This window comes from Cryptococcus neoformans, assembly GCF_000091045.1.
Source record: "Cryptococcus neoformans var. neoformans JEC21 chromosome 3 sequence".
Taxonomy (NCBI): Eukaryota; Fungi; Basidiomycota; class Tremellomycetes; order Tremellales; family Cryptococcaceae; genus Cryptococcus; species Cryptococcus deneoformans.
In genome coordinates, this window is record NC_006685.1 from 464,142 (window position 1) to 487,848 (window position 23,707).

The window sequence follows — 23,707 nt, forward strand, 5'->3', positions numbered from 1 at the left end:
GAGCAATTGTCTGAGTCAGGGGAGCCAAATAAACCTAAAATCACCAACTTTCTCTCGTCAATCGTCGTTCCTGAAAATCACTTTTTCGACCTTGTTCTGGATCTTTTGTCAATATTCCTGAGCTTTCCATTCTGAGATCAGGTCCCTCTTCGCTTCTCTTATTACAAAATTAAGAAAGAGAATCGTATTTTGTCTACCCCTAGCACTATTTTCTGCACTTACTCGATACCTATTGTTGCATAATTTTGAAAATCATGAAAAGTTCATATTATGCCATGTTAGCTCTACAAGATCATTGCACGGTGTGGCCATGTGCACACCGTGCACTCTCATCCAAAGCACTCCTTCTAAGCTTCAAAAAACTTTATGTACTCTTCAGCGACACCTCGCTCAGCACCTTAAACGCTTCCTTGTAGGCATCCAACAGGGCTTTGACCCTTGTCCGTTCTGAAACAAGCGCTTCGTCCTCGAATAGCAGGTCGGCGAATAGTTCGGGCTTGTAGAGCTGAGTGACAAGACGTTGTTGGATCGCGTCACGAGAAAAATTGACCTGGCAAAATGTAAGCATGGTGGAATTGTTGAGCAACTTAAAGAGGATGTTACTTACCAGCAAGTGCATGATCGCCTTGGGGACCAGATCCTGTATGGTTTGCCTTGTGATACCAAAATAGCTGGCGATCAAGGATCGAATCAAGGTAGTTTCCATTTCCTCTCGAGGAGTGAGCTGCATTTCGTCCCCAGTTGTCTTCCGTTCATTAGCCCGACAATTCATTGGCACAACTTCTAGGATTCGACTTACAGCTTCGAGATGCTTTCCCAAACTCTTCATGTCGAATGAAGCACTGTTCTCAAGACGTCCGCCCCTCCTACCCCCAAGGTCAGGCAACAAATCCTTCTCTCTCTGCTGGGGTTGGTACTGCCCCTGTGCATGATGCTGCATAACGTGGCTTTTGCCCAAAGCTCGTTGTACACTACCAGCATCCTCCCCTGCGCCGTTACGTCCGCCGAGGAAGTAGTTGAGGAAAGTTTCCTTGGCAGTGTGGGGTGAAGTACCAGCCATGTTATGCGCAGATGCCGCGCCGAGTAAAGCGTTAGCCCCTTGCCTTGCGCCGGAGGTATGACCAGAATGTGACCCAGAGGCTGTCCGGATGTGCTTTCTAGACTTGGTTTCTTTCCCTCCGAGAGCTGTGGTAGGCCGCCTAATATCGGGAACGGAAGCAGAGGCAGACCTGGGATGGGTCACGTAACCATTAGGAGCGGATGCTTCAGACTCTGCCTCAGACTCTTCATCGTCCACTTCACTTGTAGCTTCTTGCACCTTGGAAATCTGAGTAGTGGGAGGGGCACCAGCTCGTGCAATGGCGGCGGAACCGGCAACAAAGTCGGGGTGATTAGTGTTGATATAAGCCGCTTGGATGGAGATTAAAGAGGAAACGTAATCAGAGGTAGGGCCAAGACGCTCGCGAAGAAGGTCGGACACAACCTCCACAAGCTGTGTAAGGAGGCGGGGGAAGCGTTGAAGTTCCTGCATATCTTGTAAGCTCGTCTCTCGGCGAAATTCAGGAAGACACGCACGGGGCTGGTACAGTTGTGACAAATTTTCATCAGCTCTTCGTAGACTAACTCGACACATCTCAGACTTGGAGCTTCGAGCAACTTGATCTGTGGTTTTACCAATAAATCGAACGCGACCTCGGGGACGAACAAGCTTGGTCTTGGACCGGTCGAGTTTCGAATCGCAGTCCTGATGTCTGCAAGTGAAAGATTGTGGGCGGGGTCAATGCCTTGCAGGGCGTGTCCAAAGACTTCGTTGAAGATGTAGTAGACGCGAGCACCTCCTGAAAGTTCCTTGGTAGAGATTTCAAGGGACGTTCCTTCAATAGAGGAGACAAAATCTTTTGAGAACTCGGTCATAAGTTTGAGAATGAGAGATCCCTATCACACTAGATCAATTCTCTGCACACTAGGCCTAGGACTTAACAAAGACGTACACGGTGTTGCTCGCCAAGGAAAGTGGCATCACCGAAAGCGTTGAGCTCTTGCTGAGTCTGCCCCATAAGAGTGTTCAACCTAGCCTTCATGTCCGGCAATTTCTCCCGGATATGGTTCATCAAGACCTGAAACCATATCAGCTTTCGGCAATTTCTTAAAAAACTTCTATCAACAAACATGATTGAGAGTCTTTGCAAGATATTTTGTCCCACATCGGTGTGCAATGTTTCTATAGACAGGGTGTGTCCTGAAGAACTCTTCTTCCTTCGCCCTGGCGTCCTCCATGGGGAGATTTTCATTGATATCCTGCTGACTCCTATTCACCACACCCACGAAACCGAGTTTCAGTGGGTAAGTCCTGCCAGTAAGAATGTCGAGAGCATTAGTACCGGCATCCATAAGATCGAGCTTTGTGAGAACACCAAGTGTACGAAGGCCACGAGGGTCTACGGAACGGGCCAACTTTAGGGCGTCAGAGTTGGCAAGGTCAACATTGGCGGGCGAGACCGCAAGGATTACCCTACAGAAAAAATCAACTTGATGGAATGGCGAGATCGGCAATACACTTACGCGTTGGGTTTGGAGATGTAATCAAGAACGAGATTTTTGATCTGCCTTTCAATGTCAGTGGGCTGATCGCCCACAGGCACCTTTGTAAGACCGGGCAAATCAACAAGAGTCAAGTTGAGGACGCCAGGACCATAAATCTTGAGGTTGATTGGAAGCTTGGAAACGCCCTAAAATTGCCAGACATGTCAGCTGAAACCTACTTTTTGACATCTACCAGATGAAAGCGCACCTTGTTTTGACCAGCAACCCTGAAAGTCTCTGCCTCAATTTCTTTACGGATCTCCTCAAAATCGGTGAACCTCCTATTAATATGCAAGAACTCTGCATACTCTGCTCCAGTTCCCTCCCCCATAGATCTGCCACCTGGGCGCATGACACCCGCTCCAGCTGTAGGTGTCTGGTCCAAATTGGGTAAGTATCCATCATCAATGTTCTCCAGCGTGCGTGGAGAAGAACGAGGAGGTGTATGAATGAGTTGAAGTATGAGAGGCCGCCTGGTGACGATACCCGACCCTCGAGGCAGGAAATCTCTACCAACAATAGTTTCCAGTACGGAAGACTTTCCAGAGGATTGGGACCCGACGACGACGATTTGCGGAAGATCTACCGCGTCGCCCCCAATGGCGTTGAACGTATCCTGAAGCTTGTTGACAAGGGCGATGAGATCACCGTCCATTGACATTTTAAATGAGTTGTGCAGTGTTTTGCAGTTAGGAAGGACAGCTATAGAGATACAGTAGGGGCAGCGGAGCCGAGATTAAGGTGCCGAGGAAGTAGTGTTGAGTGCGAATGCTGTGGGAGCGGGGTGCTGTTTCGTGGATCTGGCAGTTAGATATACAGGATAGTGGGAAGGGAAGATGGAAGAGATGGACGAATGAAGAAAAGCAGAATGGACCCGCCCGTCAAGAAACCAACACGAAGAATCCAGCCTTTCCTTGCCGGAGCGTGTCGTCACCAGACAGTCGCGGGCCTATTATCTATTGGGCTTCTGGCGCCTAAAAGCACTGCTTTATGATTCCGTCCCACGTGCCTGACTGGTAGTTGTGCCATTCCTATATCATTCCTAGACGCTACCTACTCTTATTTACTTCTTCGTACTCTGTTCGCTCAAAACTTTGCCGCTTCTACTGATCCGGATTAGCTGGAGTACGGTGGGTATTGCGGCACAGGTGGGTATCGTGGATTATGACAGAAGACTACCCAAAAACCATGATGGATGCACCAGAAACACCACTTATTAATTAAAAAGGCAAAGCAATTCGTTCTGGGGAATGCAATTGAAAGCCATCTTAGCACGTATATTATCAAATTATATGCACTATCACTAGTGCGACGGATCTATGCGCACCAGCGAAACCCTATAATGAAGAACCACCAAGAGCCGCACTGCGATCATTTCCCCTACGTTTATAGCTGACTCTGATCATCCACAAAAACCCTAACTTCTCCGCCGCCCCATCGCTCCATAACACCACGTCCGCTCTCAGTTGGTTGGCTAAACGCAACCTCCCCCTTCTTTGGATCAAATGTGCAGCCATAGACCGTATGTTCGCACGCCACATCCAGGAGTCGAGATGATAGTGAGTGTGAGCGGTAAGAAGGGGTCGTGTAAAGACGGTGGATACCCAGAGGGGTTGGCAGTGGTGTAGGACTGCGGGGTCATTTTGATTCAGCACCATAGCGATCCTGGAACACAAGGATGACTCACTCGCAAGTGACACTACCAAAACCACCAGTTTCAATAGTTTTGCTCTTTTCCGTTTTCATTTCTCCCTCCTTCAGCACCTTCATAGCCCACTTGATTCCTTGGGCAACCACGACACTGACAACGCGTTCCTTGTCCTTGTCTTTCCCGAGCTTATTGTCTGTAGGATCGAGTTTGATGCGTTTCGACGAGGATGGAGGGGGAGGAGGAGAATGAGTGAGGAAAACGAAGACTTTACACCGGTTGAGGATTGCAGGAGGGAGAGGAGGGGCTGAGAGGACACGGTCGACAGTGGATAGGATCTCCACAAGCTACAGACACTCGTTAGATACGCAGCTGGTTACATTGAAGGGACTTACCTTGTTTCCGCCAAAGCTTCCATCAAGAGCAATTATCCTACCTCGTCTTTTCCCGCCAAACTCGACGTCTTCCTGAACCACTTTCCATCCTTCACCTTCTCTCTTCTTCATGCCTTCCCATAGGATTCCACGCAATACTCTAGCATGGTGCGTGACATGAACACCTTCATCAGGACCGCCGCGGACGAAAGACATGCCACACGTAGGACACGTGTGAAGAAGGGGAAGATGGGTAAGATGCATTTGTGCCATGGATCCTGTTTTTGCCTTAACACTGCCACTTGTTTTTGCATTTGAAGGCTGTGGCGTCTTGAGAAAGCTTGCGATAGTAATGGGACGAGACGGACCGAAAACCTTTGGCTGCTTGGGCTTGACAGCTGATACCGTCATGCTGGGTTCAAGCGGTCTCTTCTTGGGTAAAGACGTGAAGAACCCTTTCAAAGATGACTGTACTTGCTTCTTTTCCATTATAGGATTTCTCTTAGCCCTTTGCTTTCCCTTGCCTAGTAAGTCAGCTACAATCGAAGGCTCTGGCTGCGACGTGTCTTGTTCGTCCATGTCGTCGTCATCTTCGCTGGGCAAAAACAGAGGGCTCTTGGCTCTGGTGCGAATCGGACGTGGTGGAGAACTTCCTAATGGGCTGTCCAGCCGGTAGGAAAGTGGGGAAGAGGAGCGGTACGTGGATGAAAGAGCTGGAGGAGGTGACGAAGGGTCGAAGAGGGGTGAGGATGCGCGTGGAGGAGCTTTGCCGTAAGTGCGGCGAACGGTGGGCCTGTGCAAGCGTCAGCTGGCGGATTAGGTGGAATTGTTAGCTGCTCACTTTGCAGACATGAGATATTATAGAGGGTAAAGGGAAAGGTGGGAGAGAATCAATCATGATGTTTCGACGCGCCGAGTTATGATGAGGGGCAGGCACGAAGCAGGTCAGTCGCGACGCGTGAATAAATGGAATTTCTGTAAAAGTCACGTGACTGCTTGCAAACCCACGTCAGCCATGTCCGATTGATGGCCGAAGAAATCCGGGAGAGGAGCCGCTGCTGCTCTTTTTAAAGACCGGCGGCTCGCTGCACATGACGACTCCCACAAAGACATCCAGTCTCAAAACCACCCAGATGCTCGCCCGATCACTCAGAGTACGCTTCCTTCTCTCCTTTCGTCCCCGCCGTCAGCTCACTCCTCCAGCTCACCCGTACTCTTCCCCGTGTCTCTCTTGCTTCTCGCGGATTCTCCTCCACTTCATACATCATGGCAGAGCAAAAGTTCAGGAAGGAGAAGGACACTTTTGGTGACCTCCAGGTCCCCGCTGACAGGTACTGGGGCGCCCAGACGCAGCGAAGTTTGATGAACTTTGACATCGGTATGTCTCTGGGTCTTCCGTCGGGGAAATGATAGCTAAGCGAGCTCAGGCGGTCCGACTGAGCGAATGCCTCCTCCCCTCATCAAGGCCTTTGGTGTCCTCAAGAAGGCCGCCGCTGCTGTTAACCAGACTTATGGCCTCCCTGCCGAGGTTGCCGAGCACATCCAAAAGGCTGCTGACGAAGTCATTTCTGGCAAGCTCATTGACGAATTCCCCCTCGTCGTCTTCCAAACTGGTTCCGGCACCCAGACCAACATGAATGTGAACGAGGTCATTTCCAACAGGGCCATTGAGATGATGGGTGGTGAGCTTGGCAGCAAGAAGCCCGTTCACCCCAACGACCACGTCAACATGAGCCAGTCTTCCAACGACACGTGAGTTTTTTTCTGTGCTGGCCATAGGTTGTTCTTCTTGCTGATTGGCCATGTGTAGTTTCCCCACCGCTATGCACATTGCTGCCGTTGTTGAGATCAACGAGCAGCTCCTTCCCGCCATGAAGGAGCTCCACGCTGCCCTCAAGGCCAAGCAGGACGCTTTCGAGAACATCATCAAGATCGGTCGAACTCACTTGCAGGATGCTACCCCTTTGACTCTCGGTCAGGAGTTCTCTGGTTACGTCACCCAGGTTGAGAGGGGTATCGGCCGTGTCGAGGCTACCTTGAAGAATTTGAGCATGTTGGCTCAAGGTGGTACCGCTGTCGGTACCGGTTTGAACACCAGGAAGGGCTTTGACGAGAAGGTTGCTGCCGAGATCTCAAAGATCACCGGCTACGACTTTGTCACTGCTCCCAACAAGGCAAGATCTTACCCAGTATACCTCTTCAATCGCTTTGCTAACATGACGGCTTGATTAGTTTGAGGCCCTTGCCGCTCATGACGCTATCGTCGAGGCCTCTGGTGCCCTCAACGTCGTCGCTGTCAGCTTCATGAAGATCGCCAACGACATCAGGTACCTCGGATCTGGTCCTCGATGCGGTCTCGGTGAACTCGAGTTGCCCGAGAACGAGCCTGGATCTTCCATCATGCCCGGCAAGTGAGTACAACTTGCTCTGCACGCAGCTTCAGAGACTAATCATTTTTTTTTGTCTAGGGTCAACCCCACCCAGTGTGAAGCCCTCACCATGGTTGCTGCCCAAGTCATGGGTAACAACACCACCATCTCTGTCGCCGGATCATACGGCCAGTTCGAGCTCAACGTCTTCAAACCCGTTCTCATCAAGAACCTCTTGCAGTCTATCCGACTCTTGTCTGATGGTGCCAGGAGCTTCACCAAGAACTGTGTCGTCGGTATCAAGGCGAACGAGGACAGGATCAAGAAGATTATGAACGAGAGTTTGATGTTGGCTACCTGCTTGAACAGCACTTTGGGTTACGATGGTGCGTCTTTCTCCCCATGATCATAACAGAGTCATGCTGATGTGCAACGGTGATAGACGTCGCCGCCATCGCCAAAAAGGCTCACAAGGAGGGTCTCACCCTCAAGGAGTCTACCCTTGCTCTCGGCAAGCTCACTTCTGAACAATTCGACGAGAAGGTCAGGCCTGAGCGTAAGTCATTATTATAATGTATTGCTTGGTATAGTATATTTTGCTGATCCATTACCACTCCAGTCATGTTGGCTCCCACTGACGCTTAAACGGAGAACTTTTTTTTTCTGGGTAGTTGATGCATTCATTCATTCTGTTATGTTGGTACATGGCTACAGCAGCAAAGGGGAATGAGTTATGACGGCTGTTGGAAGCGTTCGTCCACTAAATACATAAATACATACTGGACTCTTGGCTGAACAAAAGGCCGGTCCGCGGTGTTGACTGCGGGGCACCGGAGGAGTTGATTGTGTTTTTGAGCACATTCTCCTTCCTCCTTTCCTTCATTCACAAACATTTCCCCTCATCCTCTATTCCATTCGTTTCTTCTTCTTTTATATCTCCCATCCTTCGTTGCCATCGTCATCACAGGTTGAGGTATACATATTCAAAGCCGAGAAATACGTCTATTTGTCAGAAACCCCAAATCGCGGTCACTACCCCACCCTACAAGTCCTCATCCAGGACCCAACGAAGAATGGAAGCCATCTGTCCGGTCGGCGATCAATATCAAAACAACGATTCTCTATCAGATTCAGAAAACTCGCCAGTGAATAACCTCCCCCCTCCCCCAGAACCATTTCCTGTAGATCTCCTTTCACAGAACGTATCAAGTTCTATAGGCTCGAGAGCAGAATCGGATCAGACTGTAAGTGCCTGGCGTTCTCTGGAAATCGGATTTGAGAGAGGATATTTTCGTGCTGTATTGGGGCTGACAGACTTGTTTTATCTCCATGAAGCTTATCGTCAAACACCTCCGCTCTGTGCAGAGATCATGTATCGACGCTCTTTCAGCTTTACTTCCGGATCATTTCACGCAGAATGGTGATTTTGATTGGGATCCGACCTTGATTGCTGATTCGGATGATCGGCTCGCACAGGCTTTAATGGAATTGCTAGAGGTGACTTACGAGCTTGAGGATCTTACTCCATCACCAGCTGAATCCGTGTTACAAGAAGAGCGCGGAGAGGAAGTAGTCATCGGGGACTCTGGGTCTTTAGAAAATCTTACATCCCAACTGGATAAACTTCAAGCGGCTCGCGTGGCTTCTCGTCCTCAAACCCCAATCATAGGGACGTATTCAGATGCTTCCGCCATTCACCCAGCGATTAGGATAGTGAGATTGGAGTTTTCCTGGGCGCGATTAGAGAGCTTAAGTTTAGCTGTTGTTGAACTTTCCCGTCAGCGGTATCAGCAGTCAACAGAAGATAGGGAGACCTCACCCCCAAGCTATGAGACGTATCATAATGGTAGTCACGAGCTGCCGCAATACTCCGAGGTCAATTCACACGGCTCTTCCGCATCTGTTTCGAAATTGGCTGATTCGCCGACGGCCAAAGACGATTTTACATCTCGCTCCTCCCTCGAGTCTTCCAGAAGTCGGAGGCCTGCGGATAGAGAAAAGATGCTCAATGAACTCGAAGCTGTGACATCTGCTATTGAGCGACTGTATAGTATATCTCCACAATTATCGAATCAGAGGGTTGAGTTTCGACCCCTTGCCCGTTCATCTACGGAGGGGCGACATCACCAAAACAATGAGACCGTGGATTTGAAGGTAGATGAACGGGTGGATGAAGGACAAAAAATGAAAGAGTTGGACGAGATCTGGTGTCAGTTGCAGGGTGCAAAGAAAAAGAGAATGGAGGATCAGAGGGCTGGCGTCAACACCTCACAATCTCGGAGTGTAAGTCTTTGCAAACATGTTTGTTACAACCTTGGGTATTGATGAAACTCAGAAAGAGAAATTTATCGCTCGATTGATAGAACAAGCGGAGAAGCGAAGGCTCCCATGTCAGGATAGTGAAATGGCTGCCGTCGATGGCGAACTTGCCAAGGCGAGAGAGTTGAAAGATGTCGGTATGACTTTCGCTCCTTCAAAAAATGCCTGCTGACCTCATGAGCAGAGAGATCATTTTCTGCGAGGCCTCATTGAACGATCTGCAGATCGGCGGTTCGACAACCAAGATGCTGCTGCTCCAGCAGAAGATAGAAGCGCGGCCCGTCTCGCCAAGGTAGGCTTATTTCTCTAAATGTATTACTAAAAGCTGAACTACGCGAGAAACAGCAACAAGCTCTTATTAGCGCACTCGTTAATCATACCCAGGCGACTAGACTGTCATCTCAAGATTTCCCGCTCACTTTAGAGGACAAGTTGGCCGAAAACCGGTCCGCTTTCGTCAGCCAGCTCGTGGAGTATTCCTCTGCTGGGAGATTATACGACCAGGATTCTTTACCTCCTAGCCCAAGAGAAGACGAGAATATGAGAGTCGGCGAAGAGAAAGACCCGATGGAGATTGTCACTGTGAAGGATTTCCTTGCCTCGAGTCGACCCCCAGTCCCGCAAAATAAGGCAGATGCCGGAGAACCAGCGGGAAAAAGGGAAATGTCAAGCTCTGAAGGAGGAGGGAAACGGAGAGTTGTGTCCAAGATTGCAGGAATGGTGAGGAAGGGTAGTGTACATTTGGGATTAAAATCCACATTCTCCCCGGGTGGGTTTTGAATCTTCAGTGGGGGAACATAAAGCTGATGAATCAGACGAAAACAATGTGACATATGTGGTTGAACACCAGGAGAATCTCAGAAGTCTTCAGGTACTGGTACACGGCATTGGCATTTCTTCGAACCTCGAGCTTAATATCCAGACTCTTCCATCGAGCTCTGGGTCCACAAATACTGCTGTCATAACGTCTAAGAGGGAACCTTCGCTATCGATTGATGTGGCACTGCCGGTTTTGGTATACTCTGACCAAATTACGCCGCTTGTGCCTCAGTCCCTTTATCAGGAAGCGAAGCTCTCGGCGCTGCCGACACCCCCAGCATCTAATGCGTTGATAATTACCCATGCTCTTTCTGCCCCCGATTTCCGTTCTCTAAAGGCAACGGTACTATGTTGTGCCATATGTGAACGTCATCTCGCCAGTCTTCCATTCTCTCAAGATCCTAAACAAGCGTACAAAGATCTGCCATCAGATCATTGGGCAGAGATGATTGATATATGGATGTGTCACGATGATCCTGCCTTTACGGCGAGACTTGCAGGTATGACGGAAGAAGGATTCTGGCCCAGAGATGGTGGTGTCTTAGTCGGGGGTAGTTATCTGCTGGTAGAAAAGACGAGTGGTCAATGGGAAATTCTTCGAATGGGAACGCAAAAGGAAGTGAGTCAATCGATTGTGCTCTGATTATCCACTTTTCGCTATATATACCATCATTCAAATACTCGCGGGCTAGCAAGAAGGCCATCGTCCCGTTTCCATGGGCGGCTTTTCACTTTTGCTCTTTCATCTCGTTGCTCGATCAAGGAAGAAGCTCTTCAGCAAGTTTCACCTTTTCTGAGCAGTGATCCAGGTGAAAGAACAGAGTGTTGGGCACTAGCAATCCTCCCATGTCCCGGGAGGAAGCTTTTTTGGTTGATACAACGGTCCAAGAATAAGACAATCCATCCTCGAGTTGATCAAACCTTTGACTTGCAAAGAATTCGCGAGCAGAGGCTACACGCGAGGTTACATTCCCAAAATGATCATTTGTGGCGTTATTGGCCGTTTTGTTTGGTTATAATCATTTGTATGCGGCAACGGCAACTGACGGATCTAATAGAATGAAACCTGGCGCCTTATCAGTTGCAAGTGTGGAGAGGTTGTAGGTAAACAGCGCATAGACGATGGAAAGCCGGGCAGCGGGACTTTGAGATTCTCCAAATGGGCTATCGGCCTTCTAGACGATGGCAACGACGATGGCGAGATAACTCGATTCCCTCTTTCAGTCTTTATTGTCTCCGACATGCTCGAACTAGCGCAGGCTCACGCAAGTTTCCGATTCATCATTTCGGAAGAAGAGACCGGCGTTCAGAAACTCTATGCAAGTACTGAGTCTGTACTTCTCATGGATGTCAGGCTAACGACGGATGTAGCTTTGGTTATTCAACGCCTCCACATCTGTATCGTACTTCAAGCCTACCCCTACCTCTGCCCAAACGTCACCACTCCGCTCGTCATTCACTGTTTGTCAGGCCTCGGAGAAGAGAAGCGTAAGGTCGCGTAGATCTTCAACAGCTAGTTCGATCAAGACCAGCAACTCTGGGGGAAATGGAGGTAGCGCCAAGTGTGATGGCAGAGGCAAGACCATCAAGGCTGTAAAAACTATGTACAAAATTGTTGACGAATCCACCAAGTAAGCTCTCTCTAGTGATAACGTGCGATGTATAGGCTGACAAGTGTATAGTATCGATAGATTACCAGGTTTTGGCCCTGGTGGCCAAATTGAACACCTGACCTATTCTCGCGAAGTCTGTTCCAGGCTGATTGCCACCTTGAAAGAAAGCACTTTAGTTTACCCCGCCGCCAAAAGGTCGATGGGTGCATTTGATGTGGGATTTTTGGAACGTGCTTAGTAGATATTTGATTCCTTTGTGGGTTTTTGGTTTTAATTGCTCTTTATGGTCACGACTGGACATACGGACATGGGACGCCTATTTACGATGGTCATATATTCATTTGTGAAATGGTTTTTTTGTAAAATGAGTAAAGCTTCTGATCTTGTATCCATGCAACATCCTCCTTTTCTTCTTTCTTTTTTTCTCTACTATGCACTTTCGCCTGCAAGGTTTTGTACTCTACGCAGAGCAGCCAGAGCCTCTCGCTTGCCTTCAACGAAACCTGTCTCCCGCGAGGCTGCAAGGGCCTTCTTGAAGAGATTCTGGGCTCCTGCATAGTCCTTTTCCATCTACATTTTGTTAGGATCTCTCTTGATTTTCTCGACAAACCGATGTCACTTACTTCGGCAAGCATCCCCATATTGTGTAACCCCACTGCCCGTGCGCGTTGGCATACGGCTTCTGCAGCCTCAAGCGGCGTGTCCTTGAACGATCCTCCTTCTGCTTCTGCGAGGGCTTGTTGGGAAAGTTGCAAGGAACGAAGCGACCATGAGCGAGAAACCTTGAGTGATTTAGGGGTGGGAGGATGAAGGGCATGAGAGGAGACGGTCGTCATCAACTACGATCCGGCAAAAGATTAGCGGTCGTATTGTATATGCAAGCAGCAAGCTTACCATTGCAGCCTGACATCTATCCCTCATGGGAGGGGTCTCTTTGCTTTGAGGTGGTAGCAGCAACGATATAGCCTGCAACAGCAGTTGCCCAGCCATATCATACTGCCCCTTTCTCGCATAAACTTCCGACAAACTCTCCATAGTCATTCCTAGTCCCCGCTTGTCAACTTGGCCACCTTGGTCGACATCCTCAGGATTATCACTCGGCAAGGCATCGGGGAGGGAGACGTCACGCCCAAGGATGACCGGTCCTTCTGTGGATGGGGTTGGCGATGAACCAGGCAGGCCGAGATGCAACATAGAGGTAAGTGCAGAAGAAAGATAGTATTCTGCTGCGTCATCCCATGTCTTGAACATTTGTCCTGTACTGCCCTCTCCTAGAGTTGACGCATAGGTGGACCCTGTCGGCGAAGAAGCAACCTCAAGAGCCAGCTGTCCAAGCTTTTGGTAGAGACCGATCGCTCGCACATGGTCCTTCTCGGTCAATCTATACCCCTCTCCGATCCACTGCCCACCAGGTCCGCCGCCCAGAGTCGTCGCCTCTGGCAATGGCAGAATCCCAGGACGGCGAAGAGGATCAGGACCAAACATCTCGAGGGCTGTACGCAGCTCCACAAACGCAGAAACTCGTTGGCGTTGGATTTCGAGGACATTGGCTAATTCAACGTAGATGCCCGATATTTTGAGGAGAGGTTCAGGCTGAAGTGCTGACGGGCCCATTTGCAGGGCGATTTCGAGTGCCCTACAGGACAAGCAGTGCATTAGAAAGAGGTGATAGGGAGATGAGAGAAGTGCGAGCTTACTCTCTGAAAAAGGTCTCTGCTTTACCATAATCTCCTCTCAACTTGGCCTTGAGCGCAGCTCTCAAGGGTTTACGGACCTCCTTGGGCCAGGTCGTGAGGGTTGAATAGAACTCTAGCCTAATAATGCAGAAGCCTTGATGTAAGCGTTGTCCTCGTACTGAAGACAGACTGGAACATACAATCCATAGATTGTAACCAGTGCTCCGAGACCTGCGAGGCCGGAGAATATCCAAGACACTTTGAGCCCCTTCTTTCCCTCTTTCCCACCCTCGGGCTTGGGTTCAGTAGATTTCGGATCTGGTTCTTTGTTTTCTGCTTTCGGGTGTTCGTTGGGCTGCTGGGATGTCGATTGGTACCTTTTTGTGGTGGCAAGGAGTGATGGAACAGCGGGCGAGAGGATGGGCCGGATAGCTGCACGGGAGGTGAGTGGCTGCCTGGTGGCTGCTGCTGAGCGCAGGATGGCTGCGGGAGTTATCCTGGGCATTGTTGCGGGCGAACGGGGTGAAATTAGAGAAATAGAGAAATAGAGGAGATGTAATTGATTTTTGTGGATATGCCGAAATAGTCGGCTCGACACTTTTTGTTGTGTTCTCTCCTTCGTTTGTTGTTTTATTTCTCCCATTCTTCCTCCTCCCTACATATCCCCCATTACCTCGCCCCTCGCCATGCAATATGTCGCAAGTCCCCAGGAGTATCCCGATACTCCCAGCCAATCCTCGACCTCGGCCAGAATTCCTTCTCCAAGAGCTTTCGATGTTGTGACAGCGTACAGACGAGCTTTGGAGGATGACAAGGTGTGTATTCGATCTGATTTGTAAACCTTTTTAGTGGTGGTGCTGACTGCATAAATACAAGGTTCCCCACCCTATCGCTGCCATCTTGGCCCTCGTTGAGCTCATGGAGGCTTCCACGGGTATGACTATTTTCCACCATGTACGATACCGATCAAGATACTGACCATGTCGCATATTCCAGCTTCCACTGTAACTGGTCTCGCTTCCGAACTCACCGTTGGTCGACAGGCTTTGATCAATACCCAAGCGAGTCTTGGTGTTCGAGCAGGCTGCCAGCTGTGGGAAAGATTCTTTGCTCTTTTTCCTGGTGTCGGCGAGGTAGGTCTATATATATTTTTTGGGGGCGTTGGTGGGAGTTGGATCAAAGCATACAGGGCTGACGTTTGTCTATTTTAGGATTTCCCCGCTTATAAAAAATCACTGATTTCACAAGGCCGTTCGTTCTGTGCCATTACGGCTCCTCAATGTCGAGAGAAGATTGCAGAGCTGGCCGTTGGTTTCCTTCGTGACGATTGTGTGGTATGTGTCTCCCGAGTCATTTCTCCCAACAAGGCGGCGGCCTGCATGCTTGCTAACCAGGACACAGATTCTTACCCACAGCTACTCAAGGACAGTCATTCAGACAATCTTGAGAGCACACAAGCAACACAAGAGAATACGTGTCTATGTCACAGAAGCCCGTCCTGGGTGTCTTGGGTAAAGCATTATCGGCTTACCTTGTATGTGACAGATGGCTGACAAATGGCCCCAGGATGAAAACACACCAATTCCTTACTGCTAACGGCATTCCTTGTACTGTTGTACTTGACAGCGCTGTTGCCTATGTGATGGAGCGTGTCGATATGGTGCTTGTTGGATCAGAAGCTGTTGTCGAGAGTGGTGTATGTCGTTTTTTATAAAAACCCATGCTTTCATCGCAAACCGCCGCTGATTCTTTTTGGTAGGGCCTCGTTTCTTCTGTGGGGACCTACCAAGTGGCTCTCGTAGCCAAAGTCATGCAAAAGCCCTTTTACGCCCTCGCAGAATCATATAAATTCCTTCGTCACTACCCTCTTTCGCAAACCGACTTGCCTATACCAGCTTCCTCTGACCGGCCCGCTATCCCTCTCGAGTTCCCGTCCACCATTCCTGATACCCAGTTCATCCCTGGTTTCCTCTCGCGAGGCAGCAGCTTGACTCCTCAGTCAAGAAGTCCTCAAGCACCGGCGACACCCCCACACGCCGTCGGTGGTGGTGGTGTTGGTGTAGACGGAGGAAAGAAATATGAGAGGATGGAGATGACGAAAGAGATGGAAGAGATTAACCCGATGGTGGATGTGACGACCCCAGACTTGATTGACTTTATTATTACCGATCTGGGAGAGCCTTTAAGCCCTACGTCTGTCAGTCAGTACCTCGTCGCGCAGTTCTCTTCATGAGGTTTTACGTCAACGTAGCGGGGTCGTATGCATGCACGTATATAAATGACTAGGACTGTTAAAGTGTTCAAAAATCGTCGTATGTTTCTTACATTCTGGAATCGTTGAATCTGTACACAGAGATTCTCTAAGGACAATAGTAAAGACAAACCCCGGTCTACCGAACGGCACCATTCTTTTCATCTTCCAAATACGCCCTGCAACTTGACTATCAGCATACAGTGTTCTTGGAAGAGGGAGAAGGGAAAAGGGGCTTACCCTAGAGCCTGCATCTGGTCACCACCGTATCTGTTCAGATACGCTCTCAACACGCTTTTTTCCACATACGGCAGCACGTCTGCCATATACTTTACGTCCTCTCCACTATCCGCCACTGTCGCTGTACCCGAGGGCGGCGGCGCCGAGGTCTTACCCACCAACCTCACGCTATCCATCGACGCTCTCAGGTTCCGCGGGGGCGACACGACCGAGATTCGAGATGGCGCGGCGGTATCCAAACTCGTCCGGCCTGGGGGCGTAAAACTACCTCTTGCGCCTGGTCCTCGTGGACCGAGCGGTCGGGGTCCCATCGGAGATGGTACGGTTTGTACTCTGGGCGTATGTGATCCTGATCCCGATCCCGATCGGGGCGAGCTCGTCGTCGTCGTCGTGCCGTCTGGTTTTTGTGGACTGGCAGACCGAGGTGCCGAGATGGGTAAACCTCTGACATCCTTCTTACTCGCACTGCCGCCCAGATACCCCCCCGGCGGACCTAACGACATGCTCATACTTTCCTTTCTGCTGCTTCCCTTTCTGATCGCAGAGAAAAAGCCACCGCCGCCGCCCCCGCCGCCGCCGCCGCCCTTTTTGCTGGATGTAAAGCTTGATACCGATTGCATCGATTGAGACGGTTTCAAACCGCCTCCCCCGACAAGGCTGCTACCCCCTGGAGACAGCTGGTGGTGGTAGTTGATTTGGGCTTGGAGTTGCGGGTACGGCAAGTTGGGAGGCAAGGCTGTTGGCTGGTCTGCCGGATCGATCACGCGTTGTGAAATTTCTCTGGCAGTGTATGAATCCGCACGCATCGGGAATTCTGATCCTGTCGAAACGTTTCTCGGATGCGGCGAAAGACCAACGGGGGGGGAAGAAGACGCCGGCGCTTGGGTTTTGGACGGGGCATGGTGGATGGGTCGGCGGTGCGCTTCGGCAGCTGCGGCAGCACACCACGCTTTCAAGCCCGTTTCTGCCCTTGCGATTTCATTGATTGCGCGGGCGTACGCCAACGCGCGGGCGCCGGCGGATTTATGCGATTTGAGGGCGGATGTGGACATGGACATGGCAGATGGCCAGGGATGGGCGGTGGGTGAGTGGAAGGATAGGGTGGTGGGTGAGTGGGTGAAGGGTCCAGCTTGGGATGAGAAGGGGTTGTTGGAAGTGGTTTCTAGTTCCGGTTGGTGGAGTGGGAAAGAGGAGGCTATACCGGCACCCATCTCTGTCGGTCCTTGTACCGGCGGCGGCGGCGGCGGCGGCGGCGACGTCGTGGAAGACAACGATGCGCCTCTTGCCGGCAACGAGGTAGGCGTCATGGGCCCCTTGTTGACCACTTCTGCGGCAGGCTCCAAGCCTTTCGCCTTGTCTAGCTCAATCCGCATATCGGGCTTTTGCTTTTTACCCGGCTCTCCCACCATGGGCGGCGGCGTATCTCGCGAGTCAATCAGTCCGATTTCGTCGATTGCGCCGCCCAGCATGTCAGTGAGCTCTGTGATGGAGGATGAATAACTCGGTGTCGCGCCCCGTGAGGGCGATCGATCGGGACGTGCCGGGGTGCCGGACGGAGGGGAGGATACGGGCGAGTGAGGGGTGTGGGTGATGGTGGGCAGTTGGTGTGTGCTGGGCTGTGAGCTGGACGGGGAGGTGGACGGGGAGATGGATGTGGGTGACGACGAGATGGGTGCGTGGCCCGGTTCACTGGGCAGATTAGTACATGCTTTTAGCAATGCAAAGACTTACGCGTGAATGCTGCCATCGAGAAGGCCTGCTAGATGAGTCGCACTGCTGGGGACCTTGGCCGGCAAGGTTCGCCTGTTCCGCCCCCTGAGCGTCTCTTCCCAGTCCTTGTTTCCGTCGGCGCCGCCGAAACCCGACGTGTGGGCGGGTGCGCTCCTGGGCGTATCGCCGACCGGTTCGAGCACGGGCAGTGTCTGTGGGGGTGGAGACCCGGGGCTCGACGAGGCTGGAACGACAAACTGGGGCGGCCTGAGGTCGGGGCGGTCGTGGCAGGGGGCAGCGACGGGCGTCGTGAACTCGTCGGGCTCTGGCTCTGTGGGGGGGCGGTGGCTGGAGCGGGAGTCGTAGCGGGCGGAGGGGAGGGAGTACTCGCTGGCGGAGGACTTGCTGGGGGAGGGGGAGGGGGAGAGGGAGCGGGCGAGGGAGCTGCTCGAGCCGGCGCCCGCGAGCGAGGACCAGTAGTAGTCGAGCGTGTCCGTCGAGCGCCGGCGGGGGGGCGGGCGCGGGGGGGGGGCGGGGGAGGGGGAGGGGGACATGGGCTGGACAGTGGACAGTTGGAAAGTAAATACACGGAATCAATTCATCGCTACAGATGCAGCCCCGGCAGCCACCACTCCCGCCCGCCCCCGCCCCCGCCCGCCCACCGCTCCACCACGTCCCCCGCACGCACGCACGCCGCCCCCACCACCACCGCCCGCCCCGCCTTGTTCGCCACCGCAGCGCACAGCAGCGCAACCCGCTCCCCCTGCCGCGGTCTGCCGTCAGCGCTGGCCTCGCAGGACACACCTACATCAGCTCCTCGTTCTCCCGGTACGCCTCGCACGCCGCCTGCGCCCCCTCGGGATCCGCCCGTCCCGCGTCCGACTGCATGAACTCGAGCAGCGCGTCCTGCGTCGAGTAGAGGTGCCGGATAGAGTTGATCAGCCGGTTCACTTCCGCAACCAGGCTGTCCAGCTCCAGGCCCATGGCCTCCTGGAGCGTAAACGGCTGCGCGTACTGCGGCGTAAAGGCGACGGTCTGCGACATGCTAAACTCGACGGAAGGTACGGTGAGGTTGAGTCTCGACATCAGTGTTGGTCAGTCTTGTTGCTGAAAGCGATGGCTTGTTGCTGAAAGCGATGGACGAGTCGGCTCGTATCGACGCGGCAGGTGGAGGTGGAGGCAGTCTTTATGCTTCAAGCCATATATACAACACAATCCATACCTACATACAATCCACCTACACCTCCCCGAGATGAACCCTCGCCCAAAATGTGAAATGCTTGTACTCTTCCCTCCCCTTCTCCCCCGTCCCCTCGCCCTCGACGCGATACGTAAACCGCACTTCCAAATCAAACTCGACATCCCCCCGTGCTTGTTCAGAAATCTCCACCTCGATAGGCACCTTTGACACATTCCCCCTTTTCTCGACCCCCGCTTCCCGCCGTTTATCGCGCAAGCTGCCGCCTGCGAGCACACCCAATCGTCCTCCTTTCCGCATCGTCCCTGTCCCGGCCGCATCCTCACTTCCATCCCCATCCTCCTCATCATCATACGCCCACGCATCTTTCGAGGCATTACACGTAAAATGCGGCGTCGCGATCCTCACCTCGCACTTTTCCGGCGGTGCATGTTTAGGCAGGGGAGGCCGAGTCAGCCGGATTTGGATAGGATCGTATAGCGGGTTGGTAAGCGCGAGCTGAAAGGTGTACGTCTCGCCTGCAACAAGCGGCCTGTCGCCAGCCTCGTCCTCTTCTTCACCCTTTTCGCCCCCGGACCATGAGATGCCCGATAAAGCAGGTCGCGTCCGACGTCGTTCTCGTCTCTTCTCCTCCCGCTCAGCGTCATGCGCATGCGCTTCAACACCCGGCCGTTCGTCCGTATCCCCACCGGGCACCACCACCACCCGCCGCCGCCGCCGACCCACCTCCAGGATGGGAAGGTAGTTGAGCGCTACCATCTTGATCTTCATACGCACGCTTTTCGTATCCGGCTGGACAAGTAAATGACGACAGCTAGGCTCGGGACACCGTTTAGTGAGTTTCGTCCTTAGCGGGATTCTCTGCGGTAAAACCGATCTGCAAAAGGCTCGCGATTAAAATGCCAGTCATCTTGAGAGTCGAAACAACCCACTTGGACATCCGATCACATTCCCAGCTCGTACCCCACCGCCTATCCACCGCGGCCATCCCTTCCCACCCCGCTTCTTCCAACGACCTGACCGCCTCAACGTCTCCCATCCCCTTTTCCAACCCCAGCTCTCGCCAGCTTGCCTTTGACTCGTACGCTTCCAGCTCATCCCAACCCACTTTCTCCCCTCCCGGCGCTTGCAGGGGCCTTTTACGTACAGCAAATCCATGAACAGGCCGGTTCAACGCCTTGGCCGCCATCTGCGTGAGATGCGAAATGTGGCGTGAAGGCGCCCTCGGCCGATGATGTGGTGTAGTGGGTGTAGATGAAGAACAAGTCATGTACGACTCGAGATGATCTTTGATATGATCAAACTCTGCCTGTATTCGTTCAGGCTGTGTCCATCGCTTTTGTACTTGCACTGTAGCACGTTAGTTGTCCCTTCCGTTCTTTATTTTTATTTTTATTCCTGAACAAACAAGAGCAACGCACGAGCAATTCCCGTGGGCTTTTCAAACTCCCAACCTATCTGCTTACTCGACCACCTACATCCAGGACAAACGAGGAGGTACAGAGGTCCGGGCGGTGCTCCGTCCCCAGAGACGTCGTCCCGCGCAAAATCGGACGCTTGGATCGATAAACTCGATGAGCATTGAGGGCAGGAGAAACATGATCTCGCGCATCTGGTTTTATTTTTTTTTTGGCCAAAGTCAACACAAGTCGCGAACAAGGGCAACACCACCGACTCACCTGTTCCTATCTCCCCTTACGTTTGCGCCCGGGACGTCAAAGAGACAGTTTGGACAAAAGTAACTGGCGACCTCTACCCCGACACAGAGATCACACCGAAGAGCATCACATTCTTCACAGAAATAAAGCTGTTCGATCGGAAAGAAAGATGGACCGCTTGATGGGTACGATGGGGGGAGCGGCGGTGCAGGCGTATCGAGATGCGAGCAGGCGTACCGGACCGACATTTGTTCTATCAAAAGTAGACGTATAACGTTGTGAAAGAGAAGAAGAGTTACGTATGTGCGGAATCAAAATTTACGCGACGCGTCAAAGGGACAAGGCCGGGCAAACTTGTTGGTTCGTTGCTCGAGATCGACGGGATATATAACATACCCACCTTTTCATCTCCCCAGTCTTCACTTTCCACTTTCATCTCTATATCAACCATATATACACCAGCCTCGTCCACATACACTCGCCCTTTTTTATACCCACGTCCAACTCTTTTTCCGTACACGGCCCCAACAGTCGACGCGTGAGACCACAGTATCACAAACAACCGGCCGATATCCTCGCCCTAATTCAACGCACGATCAGAAAACCATGTCTCTTGACAACTATCAAAAGATTGAAAAGGTTGGAGAAGGTGTGTTTCCGTACCGTACCGATTAACCCAACGTCGCTTCCCCAATGAACCTTTGATAACCAAAACAAAACAAAAAACAGGGACCTATGGTGTGGTGTACAAGGCCAAAGACATCAACACGGGCCACATTGTCGCCCTCAAGAAGATTCGCCTTGAAGCGGAAGATGAAGGTGTGCCAAGCACATCTATCAGAGAAATCAGTTTGTTGAAAGAGTTGAGCAAGGACGACAACATTGTAAAGTACGTTTTCCAGGCAAGAGCAACTGCATGAAGAAAGAAAAAACTGACAAGAATATAGGCTGTTGGATATTGTGCATTCCGAAGCAAAGCTTTACCTCGTATTCGAGTTCCTTGATATGGATTTGAAAAAGTATATGGATACCATTGGTGAAAAGGACGGTCTCGGTCCCGACATGGTCAAGGTAAACATATCTGCTCCTTACAAACTTGGATACACCCCGGCTGACTTTTTTCTTTGATTCAACCCCACTAAAACAGAAATTCTCTTACCAACTCGTCAAAGGTCTCTACTACTGCCACGGCCACCGTATCCTCCATCGAGACCTCAAACCTCAAAATCTGTTGATCAACAAGTCGGGTGATCTCAAGATTGGTGATTTCGGTTTGGCGAGGGCGTTTGGTATCCCTCTGCGTACTTATACTCACGAGGCAAGTTTTTCTCCCCACTCTTCAAGCTTTTTGATGGTATGGCTTGATGCTCATGTGTGGCGGGCAGGTTGTCACACTGTGGTACCGAGCCCCCGAAGTTCTTCTTGGCTCAAGGCATTACTCGACTGCTATTGATATGTGGTCCGTTGGATGTATCGTCGCCGAAATGGCCACTCGTCAACCTCTCTTCCCGGGCGACTCTGAGATTGATGAAATCTTTCGAATTTTCCGGCAAGTTTAATCCTTTGCTATCGAAACGTGTGGCCTGATCCCAAATCGCAGAGTTCTCGGTACACCTGACGAAGACGTATGGCCCGGAGTCAGGGGCTTGCCCGATTACAAGCCTACCTTTCCTCAATGGCACCCCGTCGAACTGGCAGATGTCGTCAAGGGATTTGAGGCCGATGGGCTTGACTTGATTGCCCAGACTTTGGTCTATGATCCTGCTCACCGAATTTCAGGTATGAATTCGCGTCTCTTGGGAGCTGCGATGAGCTAATCCACTCTTCTTCTTTTTTTTAAAAAAATAGCCAAACGCGCACTTCAACACCCTTACTTTGACACGGTCAATCTCTCCGCCGCATAAACCCTAGAACAATTTACCCCCTTTTTTCTAAAAGTCTCTCCGGAATACTCTTCCTTGCACTTTTTATCACACAGTAGTTGATCCAATCCTTACGAGAATGATTCCTTCTTGCTCGTCTTCCTAGACCTGGACGATAACAATGTATGTATCTTTTGGCTCTATCATACATTACTTGTACATTTTGTATTATACAACACAAGAATCTATCCAAAGTTGGCCCATTCAAGCGAGTAGAATTCCACATCCTCTTCTTTTCCCCCTTGGTCATCTTGTCCGTCTTCTCTCTTACCATCATCCCAGCAACAAATTAATCCAGCTTTTTTCGTCCCTGTACCCAACCTACCCCACGCCACAATCTCGGTCGGTCTGATAGGTTCGTCTCGAACGATGACCTGGCTGGTAAAATGCGCATGATACCGCAAGTAGTCTCCTGGATAAATTAACCATTCTCCACCAAACCGCGGACCAAGTCCGACCCGGTATGAGAGCGACTGAAGCTTGGAAAATACGCCGAGAAGGGCACATTGGCGCGGGGTTGTTGGGAAGGGGAAGAGAGGGTGGGGGAGGGATGTTATCGATTGTGATTCTGGTGGATGTTGAGATAATACTGGGTGGGAGGGGACAATGTGAAAGTGGCCAGCAGCAGGCGCGCCGGCGTGCTTGGTCTTGGTCTTTGCCGGTGAAACCACTATGGGTGCAGTGACATTCTCCTTGACGTCTTCTGCGAACAGTCCTTCCCCACTTTCTTTAGCCTTTTCTGCTTTTGCTCTCGCCCTCGCCTCCCTCTTCAGCCTCGCTTTTTCTCCCCCTTTATCGAAAGCTTTTTTCGATTCTTCCAATCTCTTTGCTTCCGCCTCCCTTGTCTTTTCTTCTAAAGCTTTCAAACGCGCGACGCGGGCTGCCGTATGGGCTTTAACGGTTTCGTCAGAGGGTGGAGATGGGCTGGGATCAAGAGGAACGAGATGGGCGATGCCTTTTTTTTTTCATGTCAGTACGAACAATGGCGATGTGAGGGAAAAAGATGAATTTGTCTTACCTTGGGTAACAAGGTATGCAGTCTCTTCCTGCATCAATGTCAGGGGAAGACCTAAAAATCCATTCTGCTGGGCTACGCCTGGCAGTGTGCCGGCTCTTAAACCAGAGACATTGTGCACGCAATGGAGAGTCGCGGCAGCTGTGAAGAGGGGATGTCAGCTTGGGCGTATGAGCTGGAGAGGACGGAGATTGGATACTTTGTGCGTCCCAGACGGTGGCGACACCGTTTACGAGGTAGAGGGGGATGGAGTGGGGGGGAGGGGACATGGCTTGTGGCGAGAAGGGTCTGTTTGTGCGGAGAGAGGGTAAA

The 23,707-nt window shown here is 51.5% G+C and overlaps 10 protein-coding genes across 10 annotated transcripts; 4 read left to right on the forward strand and 6 right to left on the reverse strand.

The window, feature by feature from the left end:
- Positions 1-165: 165 nt before the first annotated feature.
- Positions 166-3,456, reverse strand: CNC01680 (dynamin protein dnm1, putative). The gene is made up of 8 exons (XM_569513.2): positions 2,792-3,456; positions 2,563-2,729; positions 2,170-2,512; positions 1,992-2,117; positions 1,576-1,935; positions 800-1,525; positions 608-745; positions 166-550 (listed from the first exon to the last, which is right to left on the reverse strand). Exons 1-8 carry the CDS (start codon positions 3,242-3,244, stop codon positions 365-367), a joined length of 2,499 nt encoding a protein of 832 aa, XP_569513.1. The 5' UTR covers positions 3,245-3,456; the 3' UTR covers positions 166-364.
- Positions 3,457-3,798: 342 nt separating this feature from the next.
- On the reverse strand, positions 3,799-5,477 carry CNC01690 (expressed protein). Its single transcript, XM_569515.2, has 4 exons — positions 5,447-5,477; positions 4,627-5,398; positions 4,271-4,578; positions 3,799-4,213 (listed from the first exon to the last, which is right to left on the reverse strand). The coding sequence occupies exons 1-4, from the start codon at positions 5,455-5,457 to the stop codon at positions 3,970-3,972; spliced, it is 1,335 nt and encodes a 444-aa protein (XP_569515.1). The 5' UTR covers positions 5,458-5,477; the 3' UTR covers positions 3,799-3,969.
- A 210-nt stretch (positions 5,478-5,687) lies between these two features.
- CNC01700 (fumarate hydratase, putative) lies at positions 5,688-7,665 on the forward strand. Its single transcript, XM_569517.2, has 8 exons — positions 5,688-5,759; positions 5,809-5,983; positions 6,033-6,357; positions 6,416-6,779; positions 6,838-7,016; positions 7,074-7,360; positions 7,417-7,530; positions 7,594-7,665. The coding sequence occupies exons 1-8, from the start codon at positions 5,697-5,699 to the stop codon at positions 7,617-7,619; spliced, it is 1,533 nt and encodes a 510-aa protein (XP_569517.1). The 5' UTR covers positions 5,688-5,696; the 3' UTR covers positions 7,620-7,665.
- A 207-nt stretch (positions 7,666-7,872) lies between these two features.
- CNC01710 (expressed protein) lies at positions 7,873-12,132 on the forward strand. Its single transcript, XM_024656703.1, has 9 exons — positions 7,873-8,218; positions 8,310-9,257; positions 9,310-9,426; positions 9,478-9,585; positions 9,639-10,062; positions 10,109-10,731; positions 11,171-11,431; positions 11,484-11,743; positions 11,795-12,131. Exons 1-9 carry the CDS (start codon positions 8,048-8,050, stop codon positions 11,961-11,963), a joined length of 3,081 nt encoding a protein of 1,026 aa, XP_024512388.1. The 5' UTR covers positions 7,873-8,047; the 3' UTR covers positions 11,964-12,131.
- Positions 12,052-13,958, reverse strand: CNC01720 (expressed protein). Its single transcript, XM_569521.2, has 5 exons — positions 13,602-13,958; positions 13,423-13,539; positions 12,620-13,361; positions 12,349-12,564; positions 12,052-12,295 (listed from the first exon to the last, which is right to left on the reverse strand). The coding sequence occupies exons 1-5, from the start codon at positions 13,904-13,906 to the stop codon at positions 12,155-12,157; spliced, it is 1,521 nt and encodes a 506-aa protein (XP_569521.1). The 5' UTR covers positions 13,907-13,958; the 3' UTR covers positions 12,052-12,154.
- Positions 13,959-14,029: 71 nt separating this feature from the next.
- On the forward strand, positions 14,030-15,687 carry CNC01730 (hypothetical protein). Its single transcript, XM_569965.2, has 7 exons — positions 14,030-14,216; positions 14,278-14,335; positions 14,398-14,534; positions 14,613-14,735; positions 14,803-14,912; positions 14,968-15,097; positions 15,161-15,687. The coding sequence occupies exons 1-7, from the start codon at positions 14,088-14,090 to the stop codon at positions 15,632-15,634; spliced, it is 1,161 nt and encodes a 386-aa protein (XP_569965.1). The 5' UTR covers positions 14,030-14,087; the 3' UTR covers positions 15,635-15,687.
- On the reverse strand, positions 15,653-18,066 carry CNC01740 (hypothetical protein). The gene is made up of 3 exons (XM_024656704.1): positions 17,624-18,066; positions 15,893-17,581; positions 15,653-15,831 (listed from the first exon to the last, which is right to left on the reverse strand). Exons 2-3 carry the CDS (start codon positions 17,359-17,361, stop codon positions 15,792-15,794), a joined length of 1,509 nt encoding a protein of 502 aa, XP_024512389.1. The 5' UTR covers positions 17,362-17,581; positions 17,624-18,066; the 3' UTR covers positions 15,653-15,791.
- A 688-nt stretch (positions 18,067-18,754) lies between these two features.
- Positions 18,755-20,742, reverse strand: CNC01745 (hypothetical protein). Its single transcript, XM_024658927.1, has 4 exons — positions 20,480-20,742; positions 20,222-20,412; positions 19,733-20,150; positions 18,755-19,677 (listed from the first exon to the last, which is right to left on the reverse strand). Exons 1-4 carry the CDS (start codon positions 20,704-20,706, stop codon positions 18,840-18,842), a joined length of 1,674 nt encoding a protein of 557 aa, XP_024514266.1. The 5' UTR covers positions 20,707-20,742; the 3' UTR covers positions 18,755-18,839.
- A 99-nt stretch (positions 20,743-20,841) lies between these two features.
- Positions 20,842-22,523, forward strand: CNC01750 (Cdc2 cyclin-dependent kinase, putative). The gene is made up of 7 exons (XM_569525.2): positions 20,842-21,107; positions 21,188-21,347; positions 21,406-21,529; positions 21,606-21,776; positions 21,844-22,007; positions 22,059-22,237; positions 22,307-22,523. The coding sequence occupies exons 1-7, from the start codon at positions 21,065-21,067 to the stop codon at positions 22,360-22,362; spliced, it is 897 nt and encodes a 298-aa protein (XP_569525.1). The 5' UTR covers positions 20,842-21,064; the 3' UTR covers positions 22,363-22,523.
- CNC01760 (hypothetical protein) lies at positions 22,507-23,689 on the reverse strand. The gene is made up of 3 exons (XM_569527.2): positions 23,595-23,689; positions 23,399-23,536; positions 22,507-23,335 (listed from the first exon to the last, which is right to left on the reverse strand). The coding sequence occupies exons 1-3, from the start codon at positions 23,662-23,664 to the stop codon at positions 22,566-22,568; spliced, it is 978 nt and encodes a 325-aa protein (XP_569527.1). The 5' UTR covers positions 23,665-23,689; the 3' UTR covers positions 22,507-22,565.
- Between the last annotated feature and the right edge of the window lie 18 nt (positions 23,690-23,707).